Genomic DNA, 25,669 nt, shown 5'->3' with positions numbered 1-25,669 from the left:
GGCCTTACCCAAATCTTCCACCTAGCGAACAACGTTGGTGTAAGATAGTTCAACATCCCCCAGATTGACATCCTCACTCATGAGGCCGTCCAATGGAACACCCTCCTCTAGGGGAGAGGATTCAATGTCATCCCATAAAGAAGAGGGAAAATGAGAGGGGATAGAAACCTGGTCACCGCTAGCCCCCAAGTCAAGCAAAGGAGTCTCTCCCCCCGAGACACTAGTGGGCAAAGAGTGGGGAGTTGAACTTTTGCCCTCACTCTCTTCTTCAAGTTCTTCTATAATAGGAGCGTCGCCGCCCTTGTCTCTGCCCTGGACACCATTGTTGCCCAAGGCCTCAACGAAAAGGCAGTGTCCACATCCACATTGACCTTGCCGCTTTCCTTTGGCAAATCAGAAGCTTCAAACGTAGGGAACTCAAATGCTGGATTGGACGCCAAGTCGATTTGTTGAAAAGGGAGGTCAAAATTGAAGGCGATCGCCAGATCAGAAAGGGCTTGACCCATCAAGCCTTCGAAGTCGTCAAGACCTGGAGAAGGCACGCGAGTCGGCGAACGACTCGAAGGAAAAGGTGAGGTATTGTGAGGCTTGTTGGCCGCAGGGGAGGCACCCAACACCTGCACCCGTGACCATTCTTTTTGTGAAAGGATAAGGCGTATTTGCATTAGTGAGGCGTATTTGCATTAGTGGGGCGAGGGCACTTTCACGAGGCCTTTGGAGTAGACTCTAAGGAAGGCTTCTTTGGGGAAAAGGGGGCGACGACTTTGGTTAGAAACAGGCGACTTTTAACATTTGAACGATCAGGCATCACCAAGAAACAATCAATATTGGCGGGTGTCAGAAGGACCTCGGTCCAAATCTCGTCCTCTTGTTTAGCTGCCCAAGCGGCAACAATGTTGACTCGAGATTGCTCCCGTTCGAATAGGGGACCAAAGGCTGCCGCCAGACCTTTGTCATCTGGGACCTTACTCCAGGTGCCTTTGATAGGGAATTCTCGGTGCACAACCTCTAAAAGAGGAAATTCCCAGCTTGTGCTAGAAACGAGGAAAAACTTCCTCGTCCATTGTTTGGCATTAGAATGGTGAGTCTTAAAACAAGCCAATCGCTGGTCTTTGATCTAAAAATTGCAAACATTACTCGGAGAGCTCCTCAAAGAACAAAAAGCCAAGAACTCTTGAGCGGTTAAGTCTGGGTATTCTTCCCGAGTGGGCTCCAAGACTAAGCGGAACACGATACAAGAACAAAGAAGAACTCGCCATTTGTGAGAGTGAAGTTGCGTAGGAGTCAACTTTAGAAGATCAAGAACGACGCATATTGGGCTACAGAAGGGAAATTGTAAACCATGTGTGAGGGGGCAAATAGGTAGAGCAACCTTTTCGGCAAATCCTTATTCATTGACACAGCCACGACAAGGAATTTCAAAGAGTATCGAGTTTGGGATCCCATAGGAGTTGCACACATTCACCAAATTCTTAGGGGTGAGGGTGGAACGCCACCTGTAGCCTTCGAAACGTGGAATGTCTTTCATGGTATAAGACTCTAAGGTCTGTGATACATTTCGTTGGGCCATCATCACGACAAACGAACAAGGAAGAAGGGGAAAGGAAGGAAGGTTGCTAGCAAAGAATCAAGAAGTGGGGAGTTGAAGCTAGGGAACTCAAGAACGTGAATAGGAAAGGGAGAGATTGGAGGGAAGTCAAAAGAATGCGGAGAGGAAATGAGGGAAAGTAAGGACTACGCATCATCATTGCCTGACTAAATGAGGTGACACGGGGAGAACGTGGCAACAATTACAGGGTAACGTATGCACGTTCTTCGAGTTTCAAATCTCCCGCTCCTTGGGGAGTGGAAATGGCAAGAAAGGTAAATTAATGGGCTAGCGGGATAGCCCATAGGTCTCGAATCATTTCTTTGAGTATAAGATGAGGCTATACATGGAAAAGAAAAAAACTTCCCCACGCGTACACGCAGGAGGAATTAGCAGGATAATTAGAGGAGACAATATTGACTCGGCACGAACTAGGGGCCCAAGTACTAGAGACCCCCAAGGCCTATATTTCGTAAAGAGAGTTATGGATCATACCTAGAGTTTAACCGCCCTGTTTATTAGGGCAAAGAGACCCTTACAATGTGAATACAAATACAATGATGATCCAATATTTCCGTGATATTAGGAATAAATCTTATTATGGCTAAATCCATGATGAAATTGATCAATTATCAGTACATCTCCACGCCTATATATAGAGACAACATGTAACTCTCTAGACGAATTATTAAGTATTCTTAAACTATTACCCCTCATTTATTATTGATTTAGGTATCGGAGATGTCTTAAGACACATCGTGCTGACAACTTAACGATTTGCAGGTGAATGGTTACAACGGTGGTGAAACACATCCTTTACACGTACCATTTTTAAAAAAAATCTAAATCGCATATACACTATTTTCTATTATTATGATAGAGCAAGACTTCTATAAAATCTATAATAAAAGAGAAATGCTTCCCTTCTATGTAGTTAATCATATGGTTGGCTTAAAATTATAGGGATGCTTTTGTTTCCCCATGAGTACGAGCACATGTGCTTAATATTGCAAGGATTGTTTTTTTTTTCATAGGTATCCTTTTTAATTTCTCATCATAAACAACAATATCTAATGTATATCCACAGAACAAAAAAATTCTAAAAAACACCTACTTGATTGACCAAATGATTGCCATTAATCATGCTAAGGTGGTCCTCGCCCCCGCGCCGTATTTCCTTAGAGCACAGCTCGGAGCTAGGAGCCGGAAGCGGTGGTTAACATATATTTACACCCTCTAATATATATATGACACGTGCGTTTACTAAAAGTGTAAAATGGAAGTAAAGGTAGGTAATGAATTCCGTGTACCTCCTCTCCCCCATTTCTCTCTCTCTCAAGCCCGAAAATCAGATCCCCATTTTTTCATACGACTTGTTTAATTAGTTTTCAATATGACTTGTTTTAATTAGTTAGATGAAACGAACTTTGATCTTTATTGGATAGATGTTGGTGCGTTTTCTACTCAATGGCCAATAGTTAGTTAGATGACCCGTACATAGAGCCATAGACGGTACTGTAAGGTGTTGAGTCTGTTGACAATGTTGATTTACATTGTGACCAACATTTCATGGGGTTTGGGGATAAAATTCACTGAATTGTGTAAAATAGAAACTCTCAAACTTCTATTTTCCCTCTGCTATGCTATAGTGGAAAAGGAAAGAAGATAGGAACTTGCCATGAAAGGGAGAGGAGAGGGTTCAAAGAGAAAGGGACACAAGTCTGAAAGGGAGAGGAGTCTGTCAAAGAGAAAGGGAGAGGGGAGAGGGGGGAGGGGGAAATGATTCCCATCCATCGCACCTACTTTTTTTTTTTACATAAATCGCCTATGTTTCGGCTTATAATTGGAGGGTACTGTAAAACATGAAACTCATTTCATTACACAACTGCCTTTATTCTGCATGCAGTACCTCTCTCCGTCGGTGAACTACCGACGCAAGGCATACGACTACCAAAATCTCTCCCCCCCCCCCCCCCCCCCAATCTTCCTAGAAAAAACAATCATAATTTGATACGGATATCAATTTTTTTACCCTGTTCCATAAAAAAGAAATGTCCAGATCTCAATCTAAACTAAATACAAACCATTACTGATGTTACCAGATGTAGAGTGCAGACCACCCTATGGTAAAAAGGTTAGCTATTTGTAGAATCTCATCAAGGAAGAGGCACAAGCTTTTCCTCCCACTCGTCCGCAAGAAGATATATTATTTACATTTAACTCGCAGTTAGAACAAAAAGATAGTACTCCTACACCATATTCTGTGAGCACAAGCCTAACCTTTAATAGTACGGCAGAGAGTTAATTTGGCTGAAAATGACTAACCCAATCGTGAACCTCGAATAAATCATGTCTGAAGCTGCCGACCAAGAACCCAGACAGGAATGATTTTGCTCTCTTTGCCAAAAGTAATTGCGTTTTAGAATTGAATGGTTTGCTGTAGAATGGCCACCAGGAACAACTTAGAAAAACAGAGGATAAAATGAGACAGCAGAAGTAAACCCCTTCTCCCTGATGATGACAAGCAAGTTGCACAGTTGCAATAATTCTGCTGTACAACTAACCGCCACGACGCTGCCTCTTTCTGCTTTTTCCAAAATCAAAACAAAACAATAGGATATGAGAGAGAGAGAGAGAGAGAGAGAGATTACTCAAGCAATTCACACTGTAATTGCATTCTTCACTCACTACTCTAAGAATAGAAGGATATTGCAATGTTAAATTGATGCCAAGAAGCTAAACAATATAAAGGGGTGAATATATCTTCCACATTACGAATATTACACATTTGACAATTATGATACATTAGCAGAAACTATTGTCTTCGCTAAAAATGAAAAAAGAAAATAAAAAAGCCTCAATTGCAATAAGAAAGTTCTTTGGCACACACCAGCCCTATGTACAATTTTTATGGATTAAACAGCTTAATCAGTTGATAAGAAAATGAATATCTAGTTCATAAAATAAACTACCGGTTTCTCACCCACATCATTGACAACCTTTCCAGCAAATATGTAGGTCTCAAGAAAATCATTTCCATGCTTCAACTGTCCTTGACAAAACTGATTTTTTTTTTTTTTTTCCTTTCTCCTTTTTGAAGCTAAGATTATTATCAGTGTGCATTCATCAATTTAACGGGAGTGAAAGGGGCAGAATGCTCCTCACCCTCTGTGTTCACCCCAACCCTTAAAAAGAAAGTAGAAGTGAAAAAATAGAAATACAATGCCAGTAGGGTCCAAGCTAAAAACCGAAGGCACCTGGGAGGCTTTATCCTATGAGAAATGATATTTGCAGTTGTGGAGTGTGCAAATATAGTGGACCCACATGAAAAAAAATTAATTTTTTAATAGTGGACCCCTCTTTTTCAAAGCAATTGCCTAGCACTTGCACACTCTACGATTGTATGTAGCATTACTCAATTTGAAGTTACATGATACATTATATATTGTGAAAATATGACATAAAATGAAAGAAAAAAAAATCATTCCATTTACAAGTTGTTATAATAAGTTATTTCATATGTTTCATTAAAAATAATTGGGAATTTTGGAATATAATTTACAGTAGGCCCTATTGCTTAGTGTGAACTGGAATAAAGTAGCAGTTTTAAGATAGCAGCCAAGTTTTGTGGTTTTGCAACAACGCTATATAATCTCCAATGGCAACGTATATATGCATACAGCCACACTTGAAAATACTCGAGGTGGAAATGAATACATATGTGAGTACAACTTTAATACAATCCCATATCAGAAATCACATCAAAATCACTGGTAGGTACACTGCAAATCCACAACAGACATGCTATATTAGACATACATGGAGAAAATGAAAACTCACCAAGTAGATGCACTATGCACAGGGACAAAGTCGCCTGGTATGTGGATGTGAACCATCACAAGAAAGCATCGCTTGTGCTCGAGTAAACAAGCATGCTCCAGGATTCTGAAAGTCATCAAAGAACAGATAGAGTTTAGTTAAGTGTAACAGGATTGAATTTTTGATTCGCATAACAGGATTGAATTTAATGTTATAAGTTTCATAATTTTTACATAGATTTCTCTTCTAAATGCAAACACTCCTGTATTGTTGAAATGAATGTTCAAAACAATAGCATTTCAATTTTGAGTTGTTCCCTTTGTTTCAGGAAAACATTTTGATCACACTTTAGGACAATATATGACCTTGATTCTAATAACTGCCACACCATAAAAAAAATAAAAATAAAAAAGTCTTGCAGTTTGGTCAACAAAAAGCTAATAAATAAGAAACTTGCATCTGTTTGGAGCAGAACAGAATCATTATTGCAGTGGAGGGTGGGGGCTACTGGCATCCTTCCAATGTGGAAGTTAAGGATTCAAGCAACCCCCATAAAGGCCGAGTACAAAGAGAATTTTGGAGAGGGTAGCCTTCAGCCTATATTGACTTGGAAATGAAACCAAGAAGCCTCCCCAAAACACACAAAACAGAATAAAAAAAGAATTTTTTGAAGGGACACCCCCCCAATTTGGATTTAGGACGCTGTGCCTTTTTTATTTTTTATTTTTTTTTTGCGCAATAGCTCCCTTGTGGTTTGAGATTTTTAGTGATAGCCCCTTCTGTTACAATTTTTGTCCATCACCGTTAAATTTTTAACGAAATGCTTCTCAAAAAATAAAAAATATATTTTAACTAAAAAAATAATTTCTATTATTTAGAAAACTTGAAGAAAAAAGGACAAACCTACCACCACGGGTGGCAGACCTCTGGCCACCATGAAGGTGGCCCGAGCAGGGCCCATGTGGTGACCATGTCTCAGCCCACCCACGTGGTGGCCAGAATACGGCCACCGACGGTGGCTGTGCCACCATGGGTGGGTTTTCTTTCTTTTTTCCTTTGACCTTTTTCTAAAAATATATATATAAAATTATCAGGAAAAAAGCTCTTATTTTTTAACTTTATTTTTTAAGAAAAAATAAATTCACGCGCGGCATTCTATGATAAGACCATGTGTCATCTATTAATGGTGATGGGCGGAAATTGTACAGAAGGGACTATTGCTAGAAATTTGAAACCACAAGAAAGGAGAATTCCTCTGGCGTGCCCTTAGGCATCGTTTGTTTTCAGAGATGAGATAAGTTGAGATTAAAGTTAAAAAGTTGAATAAAATATTATTAGAATATATTTTTTAATATTATTTTTGTTTTGAGATTTGAAAAAGTTGAATTGTTTATTTTATTTTGTGTGGGAATTTGAGAAAGTTGTAGTGATGAGATGAGATTAGATGAGAGGTTTTCAAAGTTTTAGGTTTTATCCTTGAAAGCAAACAAGGTCTCCTTTTCGCCAAAACCTCCACCCACACACATTTTGAGGATAAGCACATATGGGCTCATGTGTTACATAACATAACACAAATCTATGTTTAAGGAATGAGGTATGGATCAAGGTTGCACTGATGGCCCTCAATGTTTATGGAATTTCCCCTCCCAGGCATGCGTTTCCCAACCAAAAAAAGTTAAGGGATATCATATTTAATCTAAGATGGTGTTGAAGTGCTCCAAACACCAACAACAGATGATCTTTGCAATATAGAGAATTTTAAGATGTTGCAATGCTAAGTGAGAAAAAAAAAAAAAAAAAAAACTAGGAATGAAAAACAAATCAAAACTGACAAGCCATTGACTGCCCATATTGTAATTTTTAACCTTCTCTGAGTACCAATCTCTCAATAGATAGAATACACAGTTTTAATCAGCATTGTTATCTAGGAAAAGACAAAGTATAGAAATATGAAAACTTTGGTGCAAAAGAGCAAGAATACCAGATTTTTAGGGGCATCATCAACAACTTCTGCAGGTTGATCTGCTCCCATGCTTGCCAAGCAAGCTCCTTTGCAGGTCATATATTTATGCATACTGTTTTGTAAACAAATCAGAGCATGGGCAGTTTATGTATTAGTCTGATAGAAAGCAAGAGGAATTAACTTATAAAGAGAAAGTCAAAATGCATTATATTCTTGTTTGCTCAATGGAACTTCTTAGACAGCTAGTATCATATCATCCCATGGAAGATTGGTCCCCATGCATTTAAAACGGGCCCTATGAAACTTTACATAAAAGCTCATTAATCATTGAAAAGGGAAGGTAAAATCATAATGACCTCCCCAAAAGGAAAAGAAAAGAGGCGCAATCATAATATTAAGAAGCTAAAAATCAAGATAGTAAATTAGTAACTGTGATCAAATGCATGCTATGAATATGATTCTTCTTGTGCAACTAATCAATTCATAGGAAGGCCAAATGCCCCATAAAATTGTTTTCCTTCGTCCAAAAGAGATGGGAAAGGGAAGAAAAGGCACTGTCAAAAATCAACTCCTCCCTCCAAAAAAAAACCACCCACAGAAGGGCAGAAAGGTTCGCAGGTAGAATATAAACATATCTTTATGTAAAGCAAATTTTTTGGGTAGTCACAAAAAAAGGGAGAGAATTACTGAATTCACATAGTTTCATCCCGGCAATTGCACATAGATCATTGACACAAAGAAAACAGTACCTTGTGATATTTTAGCAACAATATCTCAGAAAATGGTCAAATATAATAGAACAAATGCATAATGGGTAACTTACATCTCACATTGATTCAGCACCAAAAGCTTATTTGGGACGCACGATTGCCCATTTGACTTGCAAACTGAATCACATGACTCACTTTGTCTATCACCCAAGTGAGGAGTTCAAAGTGTAAGCTAAAGTTGGAAATTAAATGGACAGGGTTTTGCTCTAAACTGGGTTGGATAAAACTTTCTCCAACCCATTTAAGAAATTTCCATGTGTCCTTTGAGCATGTGAAAGCACATGTTTTTTTAATGAAGGAACACATGGCAGTTTTTTAACTTAAACTTCTAAAAAAGCATGTGCTTGTCACATGTTTAATGGACACTAGTCATTTTTATAGATGGGTTGGACCAACCGCAGGAAAACTGTGTCCATATTAAATAGATTGAATCGAAGAAACAAAAGACAATCACCATGATTACTCACCTTCCAACAATAACGTTAATTCCATTTAGTCTTCCTTCAAGTTGTGTATTACTGGCCCCTGGTGCAGAGGAATTTTAAAACACGCAAAACTCAAATGTTAAATAATGTAAACTGCATCCAATCTAAAAGTTTTTGTTTTTTGATAAGCAAACCAATCTAAAAGTTGAATCTTGTTTCGATAAGGAATCACCATATCTCGATGGAAAGAACCTAGAAGAACCACAAACAAAATTGTAGCACACTCCCTGTAGACTTAAGAATGCTACTTAACATTTATAAAAAAAAAAAAAAAAAACTTCATACGAGCTAGGTATAAAAAAATTCTATAAAATAAAAACAAATAAAACTTTATTAAATAAAAGAGAGTCATAGGTACACTGTTAAATAAATGACAACTGTTGTGTTAAATCACAAATCATTATTGATGGTCATAAAACATAAAGGACTGTACAAGCCATCAACGGATTAAAGGAAAAGAATGTACATGTATAAATGAGATTGAAAGTGACTGAGGATGCTCATTTATAATTGGAAGCTATTTTATTATATTGTTGACTGTATAATATAATGGCTTACTTTAAGCATGCTTTTTGTGTGAACTTAAAGCACAAAAAAGCACGCTTTTATAATTTTTGTTAAAAGAAATTATAAAGTATCATTTCAAGACCCAGAAAATAATGTAAACAAATATTGTTGGTTATTTAGATGATATTGAAGATCATTTACATACAATACCTCCACATAATATTGGATGTGATGTAATAGTCCAAATTGGCTGTCTAAATGGAATGGTACTTTATTGCCTATGTTAGCATAGAAGTTAATACCTACAATTCTTGAGCTTTTTTGGTCATGACCGAATTGGTATATTTTGATTGAAGCATGTACTTTAATTTGATTAGTACTATCAAATAATTTTTTTTATTAAGTGGATTTCAATATCATGTGTAGATCAAGTAAAGCACAAGCGAATTATATAAATGTTATGTTTCAGTAAAGCTTGCCCGTGGGGCCACACTCATGGTGGGCCAGTGGCCGTTCCAGTTTTTTGTTTTTTGGTTTTCTAAAGTCTGTTATATTTAAATAAAAATATGTTTTTATTATAACAATTTTATTTTTTATTATCATTACTATTATTAAAATGAATTACTTTAAAATTCTAAAGCTGACACGTGGCAATCTGTGAAGCAGCCATGTGTTTTCGATTAATGCTGATAGACGAAAAATTAACAAAGGGTCCTCTTTCTAATTAACTCATAAGTCATACCACGTGTGGTTAATTCTAAAAAAGGCCAGTGGGCACAAAACATGTTTATGGGCCAAAAAACGCCAGGAACACATTTCTGGGCCCAAAAAATGGCCCAGACCCTGTTTCTGAGCCATTTTGGGCCCAGATGCCATTGTAAGTTAGAAATTCTAAGTTGCCTAAATTTTTAAAAAAAATTAATCTAAGATATTACAATAATACAAATTAATCTAAAGCTATTTACATATATATATATATATATATAATACGGGGTGGGAGAAATACAGGCCGGGGCTGGGCCCAGCCCGCTCCAAGCACCCGCGGTGAGCCCAGATGCGGGCGGGTTACCCTGAAGCCCACATCTGGAGGACGGGGACACTGCCCCGCACATGCGGAGGCGGTGCGGACAGGGGCGGGGTGCAGGGCCCCGCTGCCCTCCCCTACATTAAACCAACCATTCCTCATAAGTTTCAGAAACTGAAAGTGCTGCTCTACAGTTACTATTCACAGTCCAGGAATAGCAAACTAGAACTTGACTTTCCCTTTATTCTTGCTTTCAAGCTGAATCATTTTCCTTCTCTAATCTAACCTTAATCCCAAATAGTTTCCAGCCTTTTCCCATCATAATCCTAGTCCTAGCTCATCCTAAATCCTAAAACTTGTCCATAAACCCATGCCTCAGTTTGTAATCAAAGCGCTTTGTCCTACATCAATGTCACATCAGAGATTTTTTCCTGATAACAGTGTCAAGTACCATCGAGGAGCATTTAGAATAGCTTAATCCTTTACTCATATAGCTTAAGATTTTATTTTGTCTGAAATTATATATCAAAACCCAGAACTATACAGTATCAATATCTTTTTTTTTTTTATAAGTAAAATAAGTATATATTCATCCAAACAACTGTCAATTACAAAATCACAATATGCCCTACTTATGTAGGAGGAGCATTAGAAACTAAAAACTCGTGAAAGTCCATGCCATTAAAGTCCACAGCAATGGCCCAAGTACGAAGGGTCCTAAAAAATAACATTTTTAGCTCCGCCATAGATCTCTCTGTCTTCAAAAATCCTCTCATTGCGCTCCTGCCACAAGCACCACATAATACAGATAGGAATCATCTTCAAAATCGCTTTGATCTGTCGCACATCTCGAATCGAGGTCCAGCAAGCCAAAACATCCAACACAGTTTTCGGCATAACCCACGCTAAATCCATTCTGCTGAGCACCTCATCCCAAATAGTCCTGGCTATCTCACAATGTAAAAGTAAATGATTCACCGATTCACCCCTTCTTTTACACATACAACACCAGTCTACTATGATTATGCTTCTTTTCCTCAGATTATCCATAGTAAGAATCTTTTCCAAAGATGCTGTCCACACAAAGAAGGAAGCTTTGGGAGGAGCCTTATTACGCCAAAGCTTTCTCCAGGAAAATTGTATCTTAGGAACTTGTGTGAGTACCTTGTAAAAAGAGCGAACAGTGAACACCCCTTTCCTTGTTGGTCTCCACCACAGATCATCTGCATGCTGGGTATTTGGGCTACAAGAATACAAAAGACTATAAAAATCTACAAAACTCCCCAACTCTCAATCCCGTGCTACCCGATTAAAGTTGATATTCCAGTGGATGTTCCTTCCTACGACTTCCATTACCTCCGCCACCATGGCATCTTTAGCATTTGCAATCAAGAACAGTGTAGGAAACAAGTCTTGTAGAGTACTAGTGGTACACCAAACATCCTTCCAAAATCTGATCTTGGAACCTGTACCCAATTGCAGTCTTGTGTGTTGGTGGAAAACCACCCATCCTCTTCTAATATGTTTCCATAGCCCCATTCCAGAGGCCCCTCTAACTTCTCTAGTACACCAACCCCCCCCCCCCCCCCCAAAACCACCATATTTGTTCTCAATCAGAGTCTTCCATAAGGCTTCTGGTTCCTTGATATATCGCCACAACCATTTGCCAAGTAATGCCCGATTGAACACCCTCAAATTTCTGATACCCAAACCGCCATTGGAGATAGGACGGCACGCTATCTCCCACTTAACTAGATGGAATTTAAACTCTTCACCTAAGCCCCCCCACAGAAAATCTCTTTATAGCTTCTCAAGACGACCTGCCACACTTGCCGGTATAGGGAATAAGAATAAGAAGTAAGTGGGTAGATTAGAAAGCGTACTTTTAATTAGCGTAGCCCGGCCCCCTTTTGACAAATACATTCTCTTCCAACCTGCCAGTCTCCTCTCTACTTTTTCAATCACAGTATCCCAAATAGAGCGCGCCCTCGGGGCTATACCCAGTGGTAATCCCAAATAGCTCATAGGGAGAGACGCTATCTTACAACCCAAAATGCCAACCAACTCCCTCAAATTCTGAACTTCTCCAATAGGCACCAACTCAGATTTGTCATAATTCACTTTTAGACCAGACACTGCTTCAAAACAAAGCAGCAATGCCTTCACAGCCCTAAACTGATCTGAATCAGTTTCGCACATAATAAGCATATCATCTGCAAATAGCAAATGTGAAATGGTAGTGATACCCCTAGATCCAATCTGAAAACCCCAAATAAAACCATTAGTCACTAAAGCCAAGATCATCCTACTTAATGCCTCCATAACAATAACAAAAAGTAATGGAGATAATGGATCCCCTTGTCTCAAACCACGAGAGCTCGGGAAGAAACCCTCTGGGCTGCCGTTGATTAACACAGAGAATCTTGCCGTGGATATACACCATCTGATCCAAGACCTCCATCTTTCTCCAATCCACACCTACCCAGTAAACATAGAAGAAAATCTCAATTAACATGATCATACGCCTTTTCCATATCTAACTTACACATAAGCCCTGAGCTACCAGCCTTCAATCTACTATCCAAACATTCATTAGCAATTAGAGCCGCATCAAGTATCTGTCTACCCTTCACAAAGGCATTTTGAGGCTTAGTAACAATCTTCCCCAAGACCCCACTCAAACGATTAGCAAGCACTTTAGCAATGATCTTGTAAGTACCATTCACTAGGCTAATAGGCCGAAAATCAGAAATCTCAAAAGCCCCTACCTTTTTAGGGATTAAAGCAAGGAAAGTGGTATTGAGGCTTTTCTCAAATTTACCTACCGAGAAAAACTCCTGAAACACCTTCATAAGATCCTCCTTTATCACCTCCCAACATTCTTGGTAAAAACCCATAGATAAACCATCAGGGCCGGGGGCCTTATCTTTTGCCATTTTCCTGACTACATCATAAACCTCTTCCTCTACGAAAGCCCTCTCCATTCTAGCAACTTCCCCCGACTCAATAGTGTCAAAAACCAAACCATTCAGAGTAGGCCTCCACCCCACCTGTTCAGTGAGGAGCTCTCCAAAGAAACCAACCACGTGATCTTTTATTACCTCTTCTTCTCTACACTCGACCCCCTCAATTTTCAGCACCTCAATGGTATTATTTCTTCTATAAGAGTTTGCAATTTTATGGAAAAACTTTGTGCTCCGGTCTCCTTCCTTTAGCCAAAGAGCTCTTGATTTTTGGCGCCATGACATCTCTTCTTGTAGAATTATTCTCTCAAGATCTGCAACCAGCAGAGTTTTCTGTGCTTGCTCCTCCTCAGTAAGTGGTCTCCCTTCTTGTAGTCTTTCTAACTCCTGTATTTCCTCCCACTTAGTATTTTTGTTATCCTCTATATTGCCAAAAGATTGTTGGTTCCACAACTTTAAGTCTCTTTTTAAAACTTTCAGTTTATTTGCAAAAATGAAACTGGGAGTCCCTTCAAAATGATACGAGCTCCACCATTGTTTGACTCTTTCCACAAAACCTTCAGACTTCAACCACATGTTCTCAAACTTAAAATACCTTCTACCGCTGCGAATACCTCCACAATCAAGCAAAATAGGCCAATGATCCAATGCTAGGCGTACCAAACGTGTTTGCCAGACATCAGGAAAATGGCTTTCCAGCTCAGGTGAAATTAAGAAACGATCCAAACGGGACCAAGACTGATTATTCGACCATGTGGCTACACCCCCTGCAAGTGGAAGGTCGATCAAATTCAAGTCAAAAATACACTCAGAGAACTCCAAACTTGCTGGCCTCAATCTTCTACTTCCAGAAACTTCACTTTGGAAACGAACCACATTGAAGTCCCCCCAATACACCAAGGGAGCTCCCACCAGCTATGCACCCCTACCAGCTCGTCCCACAACAATCTTCTGTCAACATCTTGATTAGGCCCATACACACCTGCAAATGCCCACACAAAACCATCTGATACACATTTAAATGAGCATGCTATCAAATATCTCCCTATGTATTCCTCCACTTTCTCCACCACACACTTATCCCACATCACCACAATTCCTCCCGATGCCCCTGAAGAGGCCAAGTATACCCAATCTACATACATGCTGCTCCATCCGCACAGTCTTCCTACTGATCATTTTCAGCTTCGTCTCCTGTAGGCACACAATGTCCGCTTTCCACTCATGAATTAAATATCGAATCCGAAGACGTTTCTCTACCTCGTTGAGACCCCAGACATTCCAAGATACAATCTTGGGCTTCATTGGGAAACAGCCAGCCCCTTCCCTTTTGCCCTATTCCTACTAGAGCTACCCTCCGAGTTCATCGACCATATCAATCTTTTCAATTCCCGGCTTTTCTTCGATTTCCCTTTCTTATTTTGGCGATGTCCAGCTTCCATAGCAGTTAACAAAGCTATGAACTGCTCCTCATACCCATCACAAACAATCCCCACCACATGTTGAATTTCCTTTGCTTTATGTATAACCCAATCTGAGGCTTGATCTGGAAAATAGTAATTCAATGGGATAGGATTCCCCATTTCCTGAAAACCACCCCCACCGAAAGCTCCTCCAATCCGCAAGCCTCAAGGATGAAAGGTTCATCCTCCACTGAGTGCATCAAGTCATCCGAATCCTCCTCCTCCTTAGCCACCTCAACTTCCTCAAAAAGTGTTTCACAGACAAGTCCGTCGGAGCCAAGAACACCCCACCTCCCTTCTTCGGCGATTTCTGTCCCTCCTTAGGCGGAGAATACCGAGCCTCGTAGCCCACCATAGCCTGTTGCGCACAGAAACAAGCTGACCCATCGCCGGCCAAATCATCGGCGGCCTCCTCTACCACCGTCAGCGCCGTCTGTGCTACCGACAGCTGACCCATCGCCGTCGGTTGGCTATCCGGCACAAACCCGAGGCTGTGCAGCTCGGGTGGGAACATCTGGCTAGACCCATCGCCGGCCAAGTCATCGGGGGCCTCCTCTACCACCGTCGACGCCGTCTGTGCTACTGGCGGCTGACCCATCGCCGTCGGTTGGCTGTCCGGCACAAACCCGAGGCTATGCAGCTCGGGTGTGAACATCTGGCTTGGGCTCACGCCAGACGTAATGGGCTGGGCCTCAATTCTGCTGCTTTGGGTTTGGGGCCTGGGCTGAGACGGCCCAGCCCCATTTGGGTTCTCCGACTTGGGCCTAGAAGGCCCTGCCCCATCAGCCCGAGGCGGGCTGCGAAATGAATTATAACTAAATGGCCGCGACGGCCCACCCTTCTTTCTCCACACAGCCCATCCCTTCCCCTTTAATAATTTCTGCTGGGCCTCATTCTGGGTATTGCCAAGCCCGTAACCCATATCTTTAGATTTCCCTTTTAAAACCCCCGTGCTTTGCCTTTAATGAACCAACAAATGCCACTATTCCAGCCACGTCCCTCTGCAGAGAACGCAATTGCCCCTGCATTTCCAACAACCTCCTTCTGACTTCCCACGACTCCTGACACGCTACAGTGACTCTGCCATGGGAGTGGCTCAACACACCTTTTGGATTTGACACTCCTTCCCTACGGTCTGGCCCTTGCCCTCTACCAGCAGCTCTCTCACCACCATCACGCAGGTTTACATTCACTGCCAAGGCCTCCTTATACGATCGAGCATGGTGTCTCATTGCCCCTGTGTCGTGACTCCGATAACCTCCATCAGTCAAACCACACACTTTCAAGCCATCCTTCCCTTGCTCTAACAGCATGTCCTTCATCTTCCTCCATCCCCATCCACTTTCTCCCTCAGGAATACATATGACATTCCTCCTCCCCCCCTGATTATACTCTGAAATTTCAAGATATCTCCCTCTCCTATTAACACAGCGTTGAGCAATAATACTGCTGAATCCATTTCGTGTTGCCGAATAAACCTCCTTCTTCCCTTTGCTTAGACACTCCTCTAATACCCTCCCAAGCCACTGGATTGAAGAGTAACCCAGCACCACTGAGTGCTCTGTTTTCCATCTTCTCTCTGTTACTCGCATACCACCAGTCCCAAGTTTTGACAAAATAAAGCATTTAGATTCAATCACCACTTCTAAAAATTGACCCATCATAATCCTCAAAAACTTCCGAGACAATCAACGTAACATAGACAACGAAGGAAACATTACAGGAAGCAACAAGGAGAAAAAGTATGCAAGTGTATGGAAAGAAACAGGAAGCCAATGGTGCTACAGCATCTTTGCTCCACAGGAGACTACTCTTTCCTGGGAAAAGCTAGCCATGGGCAAGGCTAGAAGCAATTAGATGCTTGTGATAAGTTGAAGCAGTTGCTTGTGAGTTCCCCATGGTTTATCTCCTTCGCAATGCTGTAAAAGCTCACTCATGGTCTCTAAGTTCGGAAGCTTGCTTTTCATGGCATGCAGTGAATATGAGAATTGACTGCCCCTTGTTCTCACTTAGCATGGGAAATGGTTCATGTGATGCACAGTATCAATATCTTCCATTCAAGTAGCCAAACTAAACTAGCTGCAAGGCGATACTTTTATGGCTTTGCCCCACTTTTCTGGAAATATCACACAAAAACTGCAGCTTTCAGAACCAAATTGTTTCTATTAGTATGAGGAGGTGCACGAATACTTGTATACCCAAATTTAGTATGAGTGTGTGATGAATAATAGAATCTCACATTACTTCAAAGGGAAAAGTTATTGCCCTTTATAATGATTTCAAGTAACTCCAATTGTAGCATTAACTACTCCTTTTGGAATATAGATCCAAATGTGGCTTGAGCTTTCCCTGAGCTGTTACAAAGGGTATCAAAGTAAATCCTAACCAAAAGTGCAGGACTTGAGTCATGCCACGCACAACTGAATGTGATAACAAGGATAGTGGGGATTTAAGGAAGGGAGATTATAATACCCCAAGTTTAGTCTAAGGGTGGTGAATGAGATTCCACATTGCTTGGAAGGAAGAAATTCTTACCCTTTATAATGATTTCAATAAACTCTAACAGTAATATTGACTAGTTCTTGAGGGTAGGTCAGATGTGGCTTGATCTTTCATTGGGTTGTCACATGACTGCTTGGTCTACATGAACTAACCAACAGTTGGACAAAATCTACGGTAATGGATTTATGAGGAAATAAAATAAGTTATACAGATTGAAGAGTTTTCAATGTTTGGCAAATAATTTGAGACAATTCTAATGCCTTTTTCCTTTGGGTAGTGATGAATTGTCAAGGGAACCTAGCATGTGAACACTTGTGTATGTGAATCCCATCTTATTCTCCAAGTCTCCAAATGGTTAAAACTTTTTTCTGTTTAGTTATTCAGTATTCAAGTTAATTAATCCTTAATCCCAACTAATTGGGTTAGCAGTATATGAAATTTATCAACAAGGTCAACATATAGATATTTTTTTTGATAAGTAACAAGGTCAACATATATATATATATATATTCACAATTTTATCCTAGCCAAGGGCATGCTTTGCATGACTTCTCCATATATCACATCCTTTTCTACTGCTTATGTGCATGTTATTAGGGCTCCCTCATCTTTTTTTCACTCTAGCTTGAATCATATCAACAATCTCACTAAATATGGTTAGCAGTATTCATTTCATGAAGCCAAGCATGCAAGACAAGAAAACATAGACCCCTCGCAGAAAGCAAAGATTGATATATAAGCATGTTTATTGGAAACACCACATTTTAAATAGTGTAAACCTTGCTTTTACAAGCAATTACATTTTCTTCTGATTAAGAGCAAATTAGGTTTTTCTGCTTAAAAAGCAAACAATCCATCGGCCCAAATAAAATTCTGCCTAGATAATAATTAATGTTGTATGCTTCCAAAATTGTCCTTGTATCACTCTGTCATTAAAGTATGATAATTTTTTTTTTTAATAAGTATTAAAGTATGATAATTAATGTAACAACCTAAGGAAATCTCAATCCACATTTGTGCTTATACTCCAAATGGGCTAGCTAAGATAACAATTAAATCTCCATTGAATCATTATAAAGGATGATAACTTCTCCATTCCAAGCAACACATGATCTCATTCACTAGACTCCTATTTACCACCATCCATATGCTCCACTCAAATCTTTTACAACCTGTTTAGGCATGGAATGCAATACCGTGGATTGTACATAGGAAAATGGTGAAAGGGGTCCTATATTGCTTGGGAGAGAGAATTTCAAGCCTTTGATAGTCATTCTAAGGTGCTTCAATTATAACTTGACTAGTCCTTTTGGAGAATGAGTCTAGATGCGGCTTGAGCCTTCCTTGGGTGGTCGTTACCAATGATATCATAGTCAAATCCAACCAGAAGTGTGAGACTTGACCCAAGCAATATGATACAATGGCTTAACGAGAACATTAGGGATTCAAAGGAGAAGATAGTAATATCCCAGAGTGTGTATAGAAAGGTGGTGAATGGGGATCCAACATTGCTTGTGATTGGGAAGTTCAAGCCCTTTATAATGATTTGAAGAGACTCCAATTGCAATATCAACTAGTCCTTTTGGAGTATGAGCCTAAATGTGGCTTGAGACTTCTTTGGTAGTTACAAATCTGACACTTCTGGCTAGAATTTGATTTGATAACATTTGTAACGATCCAAGGAAAATTCAATTCACAATTGAGACAATTAAATTTCCTTAAGGCCCAAAACTTATCCCTCTCAGGCAACAAGAGATTATATTCACCACCCTCTTATAGATATGCGGTGTTACAAAAAAAAAAAATCTACGCTTTTGTGGAAGACAATGTAATCCTTTTGTTGTTAATGAAATATAAAAAAATTCAGATATGAAATCTTTAAATAGTGCCCTTGTTTAAATATGAAATTTCTAAACATAAAAACATCAACAAAAAACCTAAGCAATTGCAGAGGTTGAATCCTAGGAGAGAAAATCAAGTGAGAAAGCATTAATTGGCAATCATTAGACAGCATAAAAACAAGTAACAGATATTGAAGCAAGAAGATGGGAGAACAATAAATGTTAAAAATGTAACATTCTCTCAATCGTTAAAAGTGTCTTTCAATATAAACATGGATACTCGAAGACAACTTAATGGTTAAAAAGATGTAGCTAAACAAGTGCACCTAATAGAAATAATAACTACAAATTCATACGTAGACTCACCCGAAGAATTTGAAGGCAGAGAAAAGCAGTGATGGAAATCACTAAGGTAAGCATTTTCATGAACCTGAAAAGTTAAAACTCATTTCAAATAGTATAACAAACTATAGCATTTCACAATCATATCAAGAAGACTACAACTTCTTAAGTCCACATCAGCAAATATATGGTGAACATAAGAGTTAAACTTGGTAGGTGGTGAGCGAAAATTGTTACTGTTAGTAAAATTATTATTACCATTGTTTATTTTGCTCTTGTAAATCCAGGAGTTCACTTATTCTTCATGTAAACGTTTATTACATTAGTAATTTATGTGATTTTCCCTTAGTGTTAATCAAGTAAAAGCAATAACAAGAGTAACTTGAGTGATCTGCCTTCAGGAGCAACTATAGTTGGCCCTCTAAGGCGCCGCATCAGGAAGTACTCACTATAAAGATAGAAAGCGTTCATCACACCATCAGCAGATTTATCAGCTCACATGTGATTCTATACATTAGCTTAACTAAAAAAAAGAAACATATTGAAAATGCAAATTTCAAATTTTGGTTAGTTAAAAGGGAAACCCAAGTCAACATTTAAGATTACAGCCTAAAGAATCACTGCAATTGATAAGGCATACCAATTTTATTAGTTAAGAAAATCCAAGTTAAGAAATATTGACAACCATCCTCTAGCAGAAACCACAATCAAATAATACGAGTATTACTTACCACACTCTCAGAATTATGACGGCACCTTCCAGCACAGAAATCAAAAACACCAGCATAAGTTCCTGCTAGAACAATTGCAGATATATATCACCCTAAAAGAAATTCAACAGAAAGGCTGCTATATCCTAGAAAGGAAATCAAATTTAGCTCAGTTCATATCCAATTAACACATATAGGGGATCAATAACCACATCGAGAGTGACCCAGACCCAAGCCAAAGATAGCAATGAACCATCAGTCATCAATGCTTATTAGATCCAATGTTCTTTCCCACATACTGTAATTGTTTCTTCTCCAAAAAAGCAAGGTCCATTACTAGTTACCTACAATAATTAATTTTACTTTAAATTTTAGGGGATGTTTGGAAATTGTTTTGGTCTCATCCCATCCCATCCTATCTCATCTCATTTCCTTCCCAAACATCACTCAAATACAAACACTTTCAAACTAATCATTACAACTTTCCCAAACTTTCAAACAAAAAACAATTCAACTATTTCAAATCCCAAAATAAAAATAATATTAAAAAATTATATTCTAATAATATTTTAACTTCACAATATTTTTTATTCAACTTTTTCTCTCTCATTTCCCAAAACTCCATAAAACATTAACTCAAACTATCTCACTACTATTCACAAACCATCTTATTACTATTCACAATTCTCATCTCATCTCATTCCCCAAGCATCCCCTTAAACTCAAAGATCACCTACATGAGATCTAAATGCAAGGTATAGCAGTCCATGTAGGTCAAACTTTCAAAATATACCTTCCAACAAAAGAACGAACGACTTCTCTATAAAAAAAGGTACAATTTACCCTTATCTTTTTGGTTCAGAAACAGCATTTTACCTGCAGTTGCTTGTTTAGCAATTTTCACCTTCAGTACCTGTTCGTTTTGTGTCTGCAGAAGAACTCCAGAAAAGTATTACATATTGAAGATACTTATGAAAAAAGAGAGGGATAAAATAAAACCAGAAAAAGAAAAAAAAGGAACACAAATATACCCGTGACGGATTTAGGCAGCACGAAACACAAAACTCATAGGAGTTGCAACATTGCGAGAGAAGGTTGCATCCACTGAAACAAGAAAAACAGATGTGAGCTCACCAAGTTGTTTTGAAGGTAAGTAGTACAGAGTCTAATTTAGAAAAACTCACTGACAAGAGAATTTCTCTGCTTTTCCAGGACAGCAGCCAGACTGTGGATCCATTGATAAAGCATCACATACACGGCCTACAATATGTATATCACTTAGGAGACAGAGAAAGAAAAGGCAATAATACAACAGTGCGACCTTTGTCAAGTTGCAATTATTAAAGTGAAAATGAAGGAATACATAAAAAAACAAGAACAGGTCTGGCATTACCGCCATGCATTTAAGAACAATTTTGAAACAACCATAGTAGATGGCCACCAAAATTAAGTTACCCAAATGCTGAAGGACACTAGGGTACCAATGGCAGCTATAGCAAGCACTATATAGCCCAAAAAGATCAAGGGAAGTATCAATTGACATCTTTTTCCGTTGTATGCTTCCTATACACTTGGGTTGCAACCCTCAGCGCTTTTTAATATGATTACAATACTTATCCGAAACAATATTAGTGATGTGTCATACAGGTTTTTATAGGACCTTAATCCTGTCACGCCTGAGACTTAATTAATTAAAGGGAAAAATCATTCTCAAATTATATAATATGTTACTTGCCTTTTCGTGTAAGTCTTTTTATGCATCAATTATAAGATATGAAAGTTAAGGTTTTGCAAATGCTTTAGTGTGATGCTTGTGCTACATTATATTTAATTTATGTGCTCACATCATGCAAGTTTTAAGGATACGCATGATATGAAAGTTATGAGAAAAGAAAAGGAACGAAATGAATGAAGGATGATGTATGAATATGTGACTGTATTAAGAACATCTTGGTTGTTAAATTGTGCGCCATGGTACGGTTGCAAAAAAGGCCGATGCAACCATCATTGTGTCATCCATGGAGGTTGACACACCCAAGTAAGCCATCGCTTCTCGAGTGCTTTCATACCTAATGCAAATCCACTCGTGGCCATGGAAACGGAGTTAGGATTATTGTGATCGCCAACCCTGACACAAGAACCTCCACACCCAAGTAAGCCATCACTTATCGAGTGCTTTCATACCTAATGCAAATCCACTCGTGGCCATGGAAACGGACTTAGGATTATTGTGATCGCCAACCCTGACACAAGTTGTATATGTGTGTAGCGACCCAAGAATTTCAAAGAAAGTGCATTTTTTTTGTGTGTAAACTGTTCACTTGATACTGCTCTAAGATAAAGGATGCTTGCAACTCTTTTTATTTTTGTTTATATGTTTTGAAATATCCCAAGTAACAATGAGGATAACCATGCAGGCTAATAGCGGGGGCAACAACCCAGTGAAGGTTATGTAGGCTATATGACTTATGTTTAGAATTACTATGAAATTGTGGTTTCTCTCAAGTTTTAACATGCTGAATTTTATTCATTTATAATGTTGAGATTTAATAATGTGGTCAATGGTACTTTAAGTCAATATTGTTTATAGAACTCTTATTATCAACTGCTATGAAAAGTGTGAAGTAGCATTTCTAACTTTTTTTTTTTTTTTTTTTGTGTGTTTTTTGATAGGTTAGTAAGAAAGTAGCATTCCTAACCTTATTGGGTAGGGATTTTACAAATCCTATATCCTTATTACTCAGAAAAGTAAAGTGTATTATCCCATTTTGAAAAGAATTTAATCTATAAAACTTTGATTAGAGGTACATAGTCGCAATCACCCATTACGTACAACTCTTTATCTAACAACTCAAGTCAGTTTGCAAACTGTTATTAAAAGTTATCCACCAAAACCAAGAGAAAAAGACCCAGAACATTATGGGAATATCTAGAATAACTGCAGCTTGAGAAAGTGCTATGTCAATCTTTCACATTAATAATGCAGAGAAAAAAGGTCACAAAGAGAGATACAAAACAAATAGAAACCTGGACAGGAAACATGCTCACCATTATCATCAGAGAGCAAATATCTTCCTTGTACAGTATTTCTGCAAATGGGTTTCTCTAGAAACCCAATATCCTTCCTGCAATGGTGGAAGGGAATAAATAAGAACACAAACCTGACTACCAATAGCATTAAATAGGGCCAAAGGAAAAAAAATGTAGAAAGCAAAATAAGTTAAATCAATATCTGCAATTTCAAAGAAGCAACTTGGATGTTTGATTCCAAAGGGGAAAAAATCATGCTCAGTATAATATAACAACCACTGCTCAAAACATCAATTATCCATAAACTTTGTCAAATGCATGCACATGCAGGTGCACACTTGCAAACACATACAAACGGAAAGATTTAAATAAATGGAATGATATCATAAGGGGCTTACCACCTCAGTGTTGGTGAAAGTGGACCAAAGATCTATAAATACTTGATGATATTAGATTACATCAGTTTCTGTCTCTTGAATTTATTTGTATGATTTTTTTAATTTTTATGATTTTTTCTAAAAGAAATTACAAAAAGCATGCATTTCTGTGCTTTAAGCTCACACAAAAAAGTGTTAAAGGGCACTATTTTAAATGCACTTAGCTTTCAGTATGTGAAGCGCTTTGGCCTTGGCACTATGCACTTTATGCCGAAGCGTGCTTTTACCAACACTGTACCACCTTGATATTCTTCCTATAAGCATCATTATGTTACAATGGAGATTTTTTTTTTTTTTTTTTGATAATTAATATGTTACAACGGAGATTGTCCCTCTTCATAAATTTTCCTTATGATAAAGAAGGCAAAATGTTTTCTTTCTTTAATTTGCATTCTACTTTTTCAGTCAGCAAATGTAACATTTTACAGCCTACACAATTAACATATAAAAACGTGATGCAGAATTTAGAAAAAACAAAAAGGCAACTTCTTTCACCCAAAAAAAAAAAAAAAAAAACAGAAAGAAAGAAAATGTAATTGAATACTAAAAGTAATCTCTCAATTCACATTGTGCACTTCTTCAATTAGGTGTTAAAATCATAAAAAGATTATTTGTAAAAGGAAAGCTTGATCTCAAACTAAACTTTCGGGTATAGCTTCTTTTTTGCAAAATGGGCCAAGCCAAATTACTCTATGTGAACTTGTGTATAGAAAGTACAGGATCCAGAAAATTTATTGAACTACAATTCACCATCGTTTCACACCCACATTGAAAACCATTTTACACACATATTTTCATTTGAATTTGGTAAATAGCTAGCTAAAACATTGCAATTAAAAAACGAAAGCTTTTCGAAGGAATCACCAAAAAGAACGAATTTCCCTGATAAAACGCATAGATACACACTGTAAGAAGGCGATCACAAACTGAACTTCTCGCAATCACAGCTCGAAAACAGAACAGAAAGCGAATCATTTCGTAAATTTCACACAAAAAAGCGTCATTCGGTCGAGGCAAATTCAATAGAAGGAAAGGAGTGACTAAATATTCAACCTTTTACTATTTTTTACCCAAAAGAAGCAAATAACGAAACGGCAATAAACAGCGATTCAAAAATTTCAAATCTCCGCCTCTCCTTTGTTCTCTCTTCAACCAAGAAGCGCACACAAAACCCAAATGATATTGAAATCCACGGAAATTCGACACATTGAGAAAACCGAAACGAAGGGAAGAAAAGATTACCTGATGGCGGAAATTCTGGGCGAGAATTGAAAAATAAAAAGGTGCAAGAATATCCAGAATAGATTCAACCAAGAATTGAACATTCTCATCTCGAATAAGAAAATTTTGAAAAAAGAAAATAGCTCTTGTTAGGGGGATAAAAATTGGATTGAGCCAGGGACAATTTCCCTCCCAATTGGGCTCTCCCTCTCTCTCTCTCTCTCCCCCCCTCTCCGAATGTCGATAATAACTCGGTGAGCTTTCGATAAAAATAAGAATAAATATAGATTGAAGTTATTATTGAGAGTATCTATTTTGTATATATAATGTGGTATCATTTAGACTATATATCTCTTCAAATGAGTGTTAGGAATAATTAATTATAAGTAGTCATATAGTGAGTGTAAAGTATATATTACTACAATGACTTATCTCTAACATTATTCTAAAAATAATTAGTAAGAACAACCTGTTGTCAAAAATATTTTATATTGAATTGGACAAATTTAAAATAATTTAAACTTTTATTATAGTAGTTGACCAAATATGAAGAATCATAATTGATTCATCAAATATTAAAATATTAATTTCTCACTTCAAACAAATATTAAAATATTAATTTTTCATTCCAAGTAAAAATACTATTTAGTTTGTAATTAAAAAATTTAGGTAGAATTTTAAATGAGTTTAATTAAATATTTTTTATTATTAGCAAACTTTTGAAAATATGATTTTTTATTATTAATATTTAATTGAGAGAGATACAAAATGTGATAAAAATAAATTAAATAACAAAATTATTAAATTAATAATATTTTATTATTATATAGAATGTGAATAGATAATTCAATGTGGAGGTTAAATTTAAATAGAATAGATAAATGTAAAAAAGTATGATATTGACTAAATTTTAAAGATGAATTTAACCAAGCCAACGAATATACTCTAATTTGGATATCTTCAACTTGAAAGCCATTGGTTGCATTCTATTGACACAATGATGA

The 25,669-nt window shown here is 38.0% G+C and overlaps 1 protein-coding gene across 5 annotated transcripts; it reads right to left on the bottom strand.

Moving 5' to 3' along the window:
• Nucleotides 1-3,603: 3,603 nt before the first annotated feature.
• Nucleotides 3,604-24,936, bottom strand: LOC121246641. 5 transcript variants are annotated; one of them, XM_041144858.1, is made up of 12 exons: nucleotides 24,687-24,936; nucleotides 23,026-23,102; nucleotides 21,162-21,237; nucleotides 21,009-21,081; nucleotides 20,854-20,905; nucleotides 19,999-20,060; nucleotides 19,292-19,355; nucleotides 8,608-8,665; nucleotides 8,194-8,280; nucleotides 7,389-7,482; nucleotides 5,429-5,533; nucleotides 3,604-4,172 (listed from the first exon to the last, which is right to left on the bottom strand). In XM_041144858.1, exons 1-11 carry the CDS (start codon nucleotides 24,773-24,775, stop codon nucleotides 5,441-5,443), a joined length of 825 nt encoding a protein of 274 aa, XP_041000792.1. In that variant the 5' UTR covers nucleotides 24,776-24,936; the 3' UTR covers nucleotides 3,604-4,172; nucleotides 5,429-5,440. The 5 variants fall into 5 exon arrangements, with proteins under 5 accessions (XP_041000792.1, XP_041000795.1, XP_041000793.1 ...); XM_041144861.1 differs by having other exon boundaries at nucleotides 3,604-4,175; nucleotides 5,408-5,533; nucleotides 24,687-24,900; XM_041144859.1 differs by having other exon boundaries at nucleotides 5,408-5,533; nucleotides 24,687-24,900.
• Between the last annotated feature and the right edge of the window lie 733 nt (nucleotides 24,937-25,669).

This window comes from Juglans microcarpa x Juglans regia, chromosome 1S (genome assembly GCF_004785595.1).
Source record: "Juglans microcarpa x Juglans regia isolate MS1-56 chromosome 1S, Jm3101_v1.0, whole genome shotgun sequence".
In the NCBI taxonomy this organism is placed as follows: Eukaryota; Viridiplantae; Streptophyta; class Magnoliopsida; order Fagales; family Juglandaceae; genus Juglans; species Juglans microcarpa x Juglans regia.
This window is presented reverse-complemented; position numbering and strand designations above follow the sequence as displayed.

Excerpts from the sequence above, each read along its gene's own strand:
- LOC121246641 (XM_041144858.1), bottom strand. The coding sequence starts at position 24,775 with ATGAGAATGTTCAATTCTTGGTTGAATCTATTCTGGATATTCTTGCAC. Across the intron at positions 20,906-21,008 it reads GCTGCCTAAATCCGTCACGG|ACACAAAACGAACAGGTACT; the intron begins GTATATTTGTGT and ends GTTCTTCTGCAG. Across the intron at positions 7,483-8,193 it reads GTGCTGAATCAATGTGAGAT|TATGCATAAATATATGACCT; the intron begins GTAAGTTACCCA and ends TTTACAAAACAG.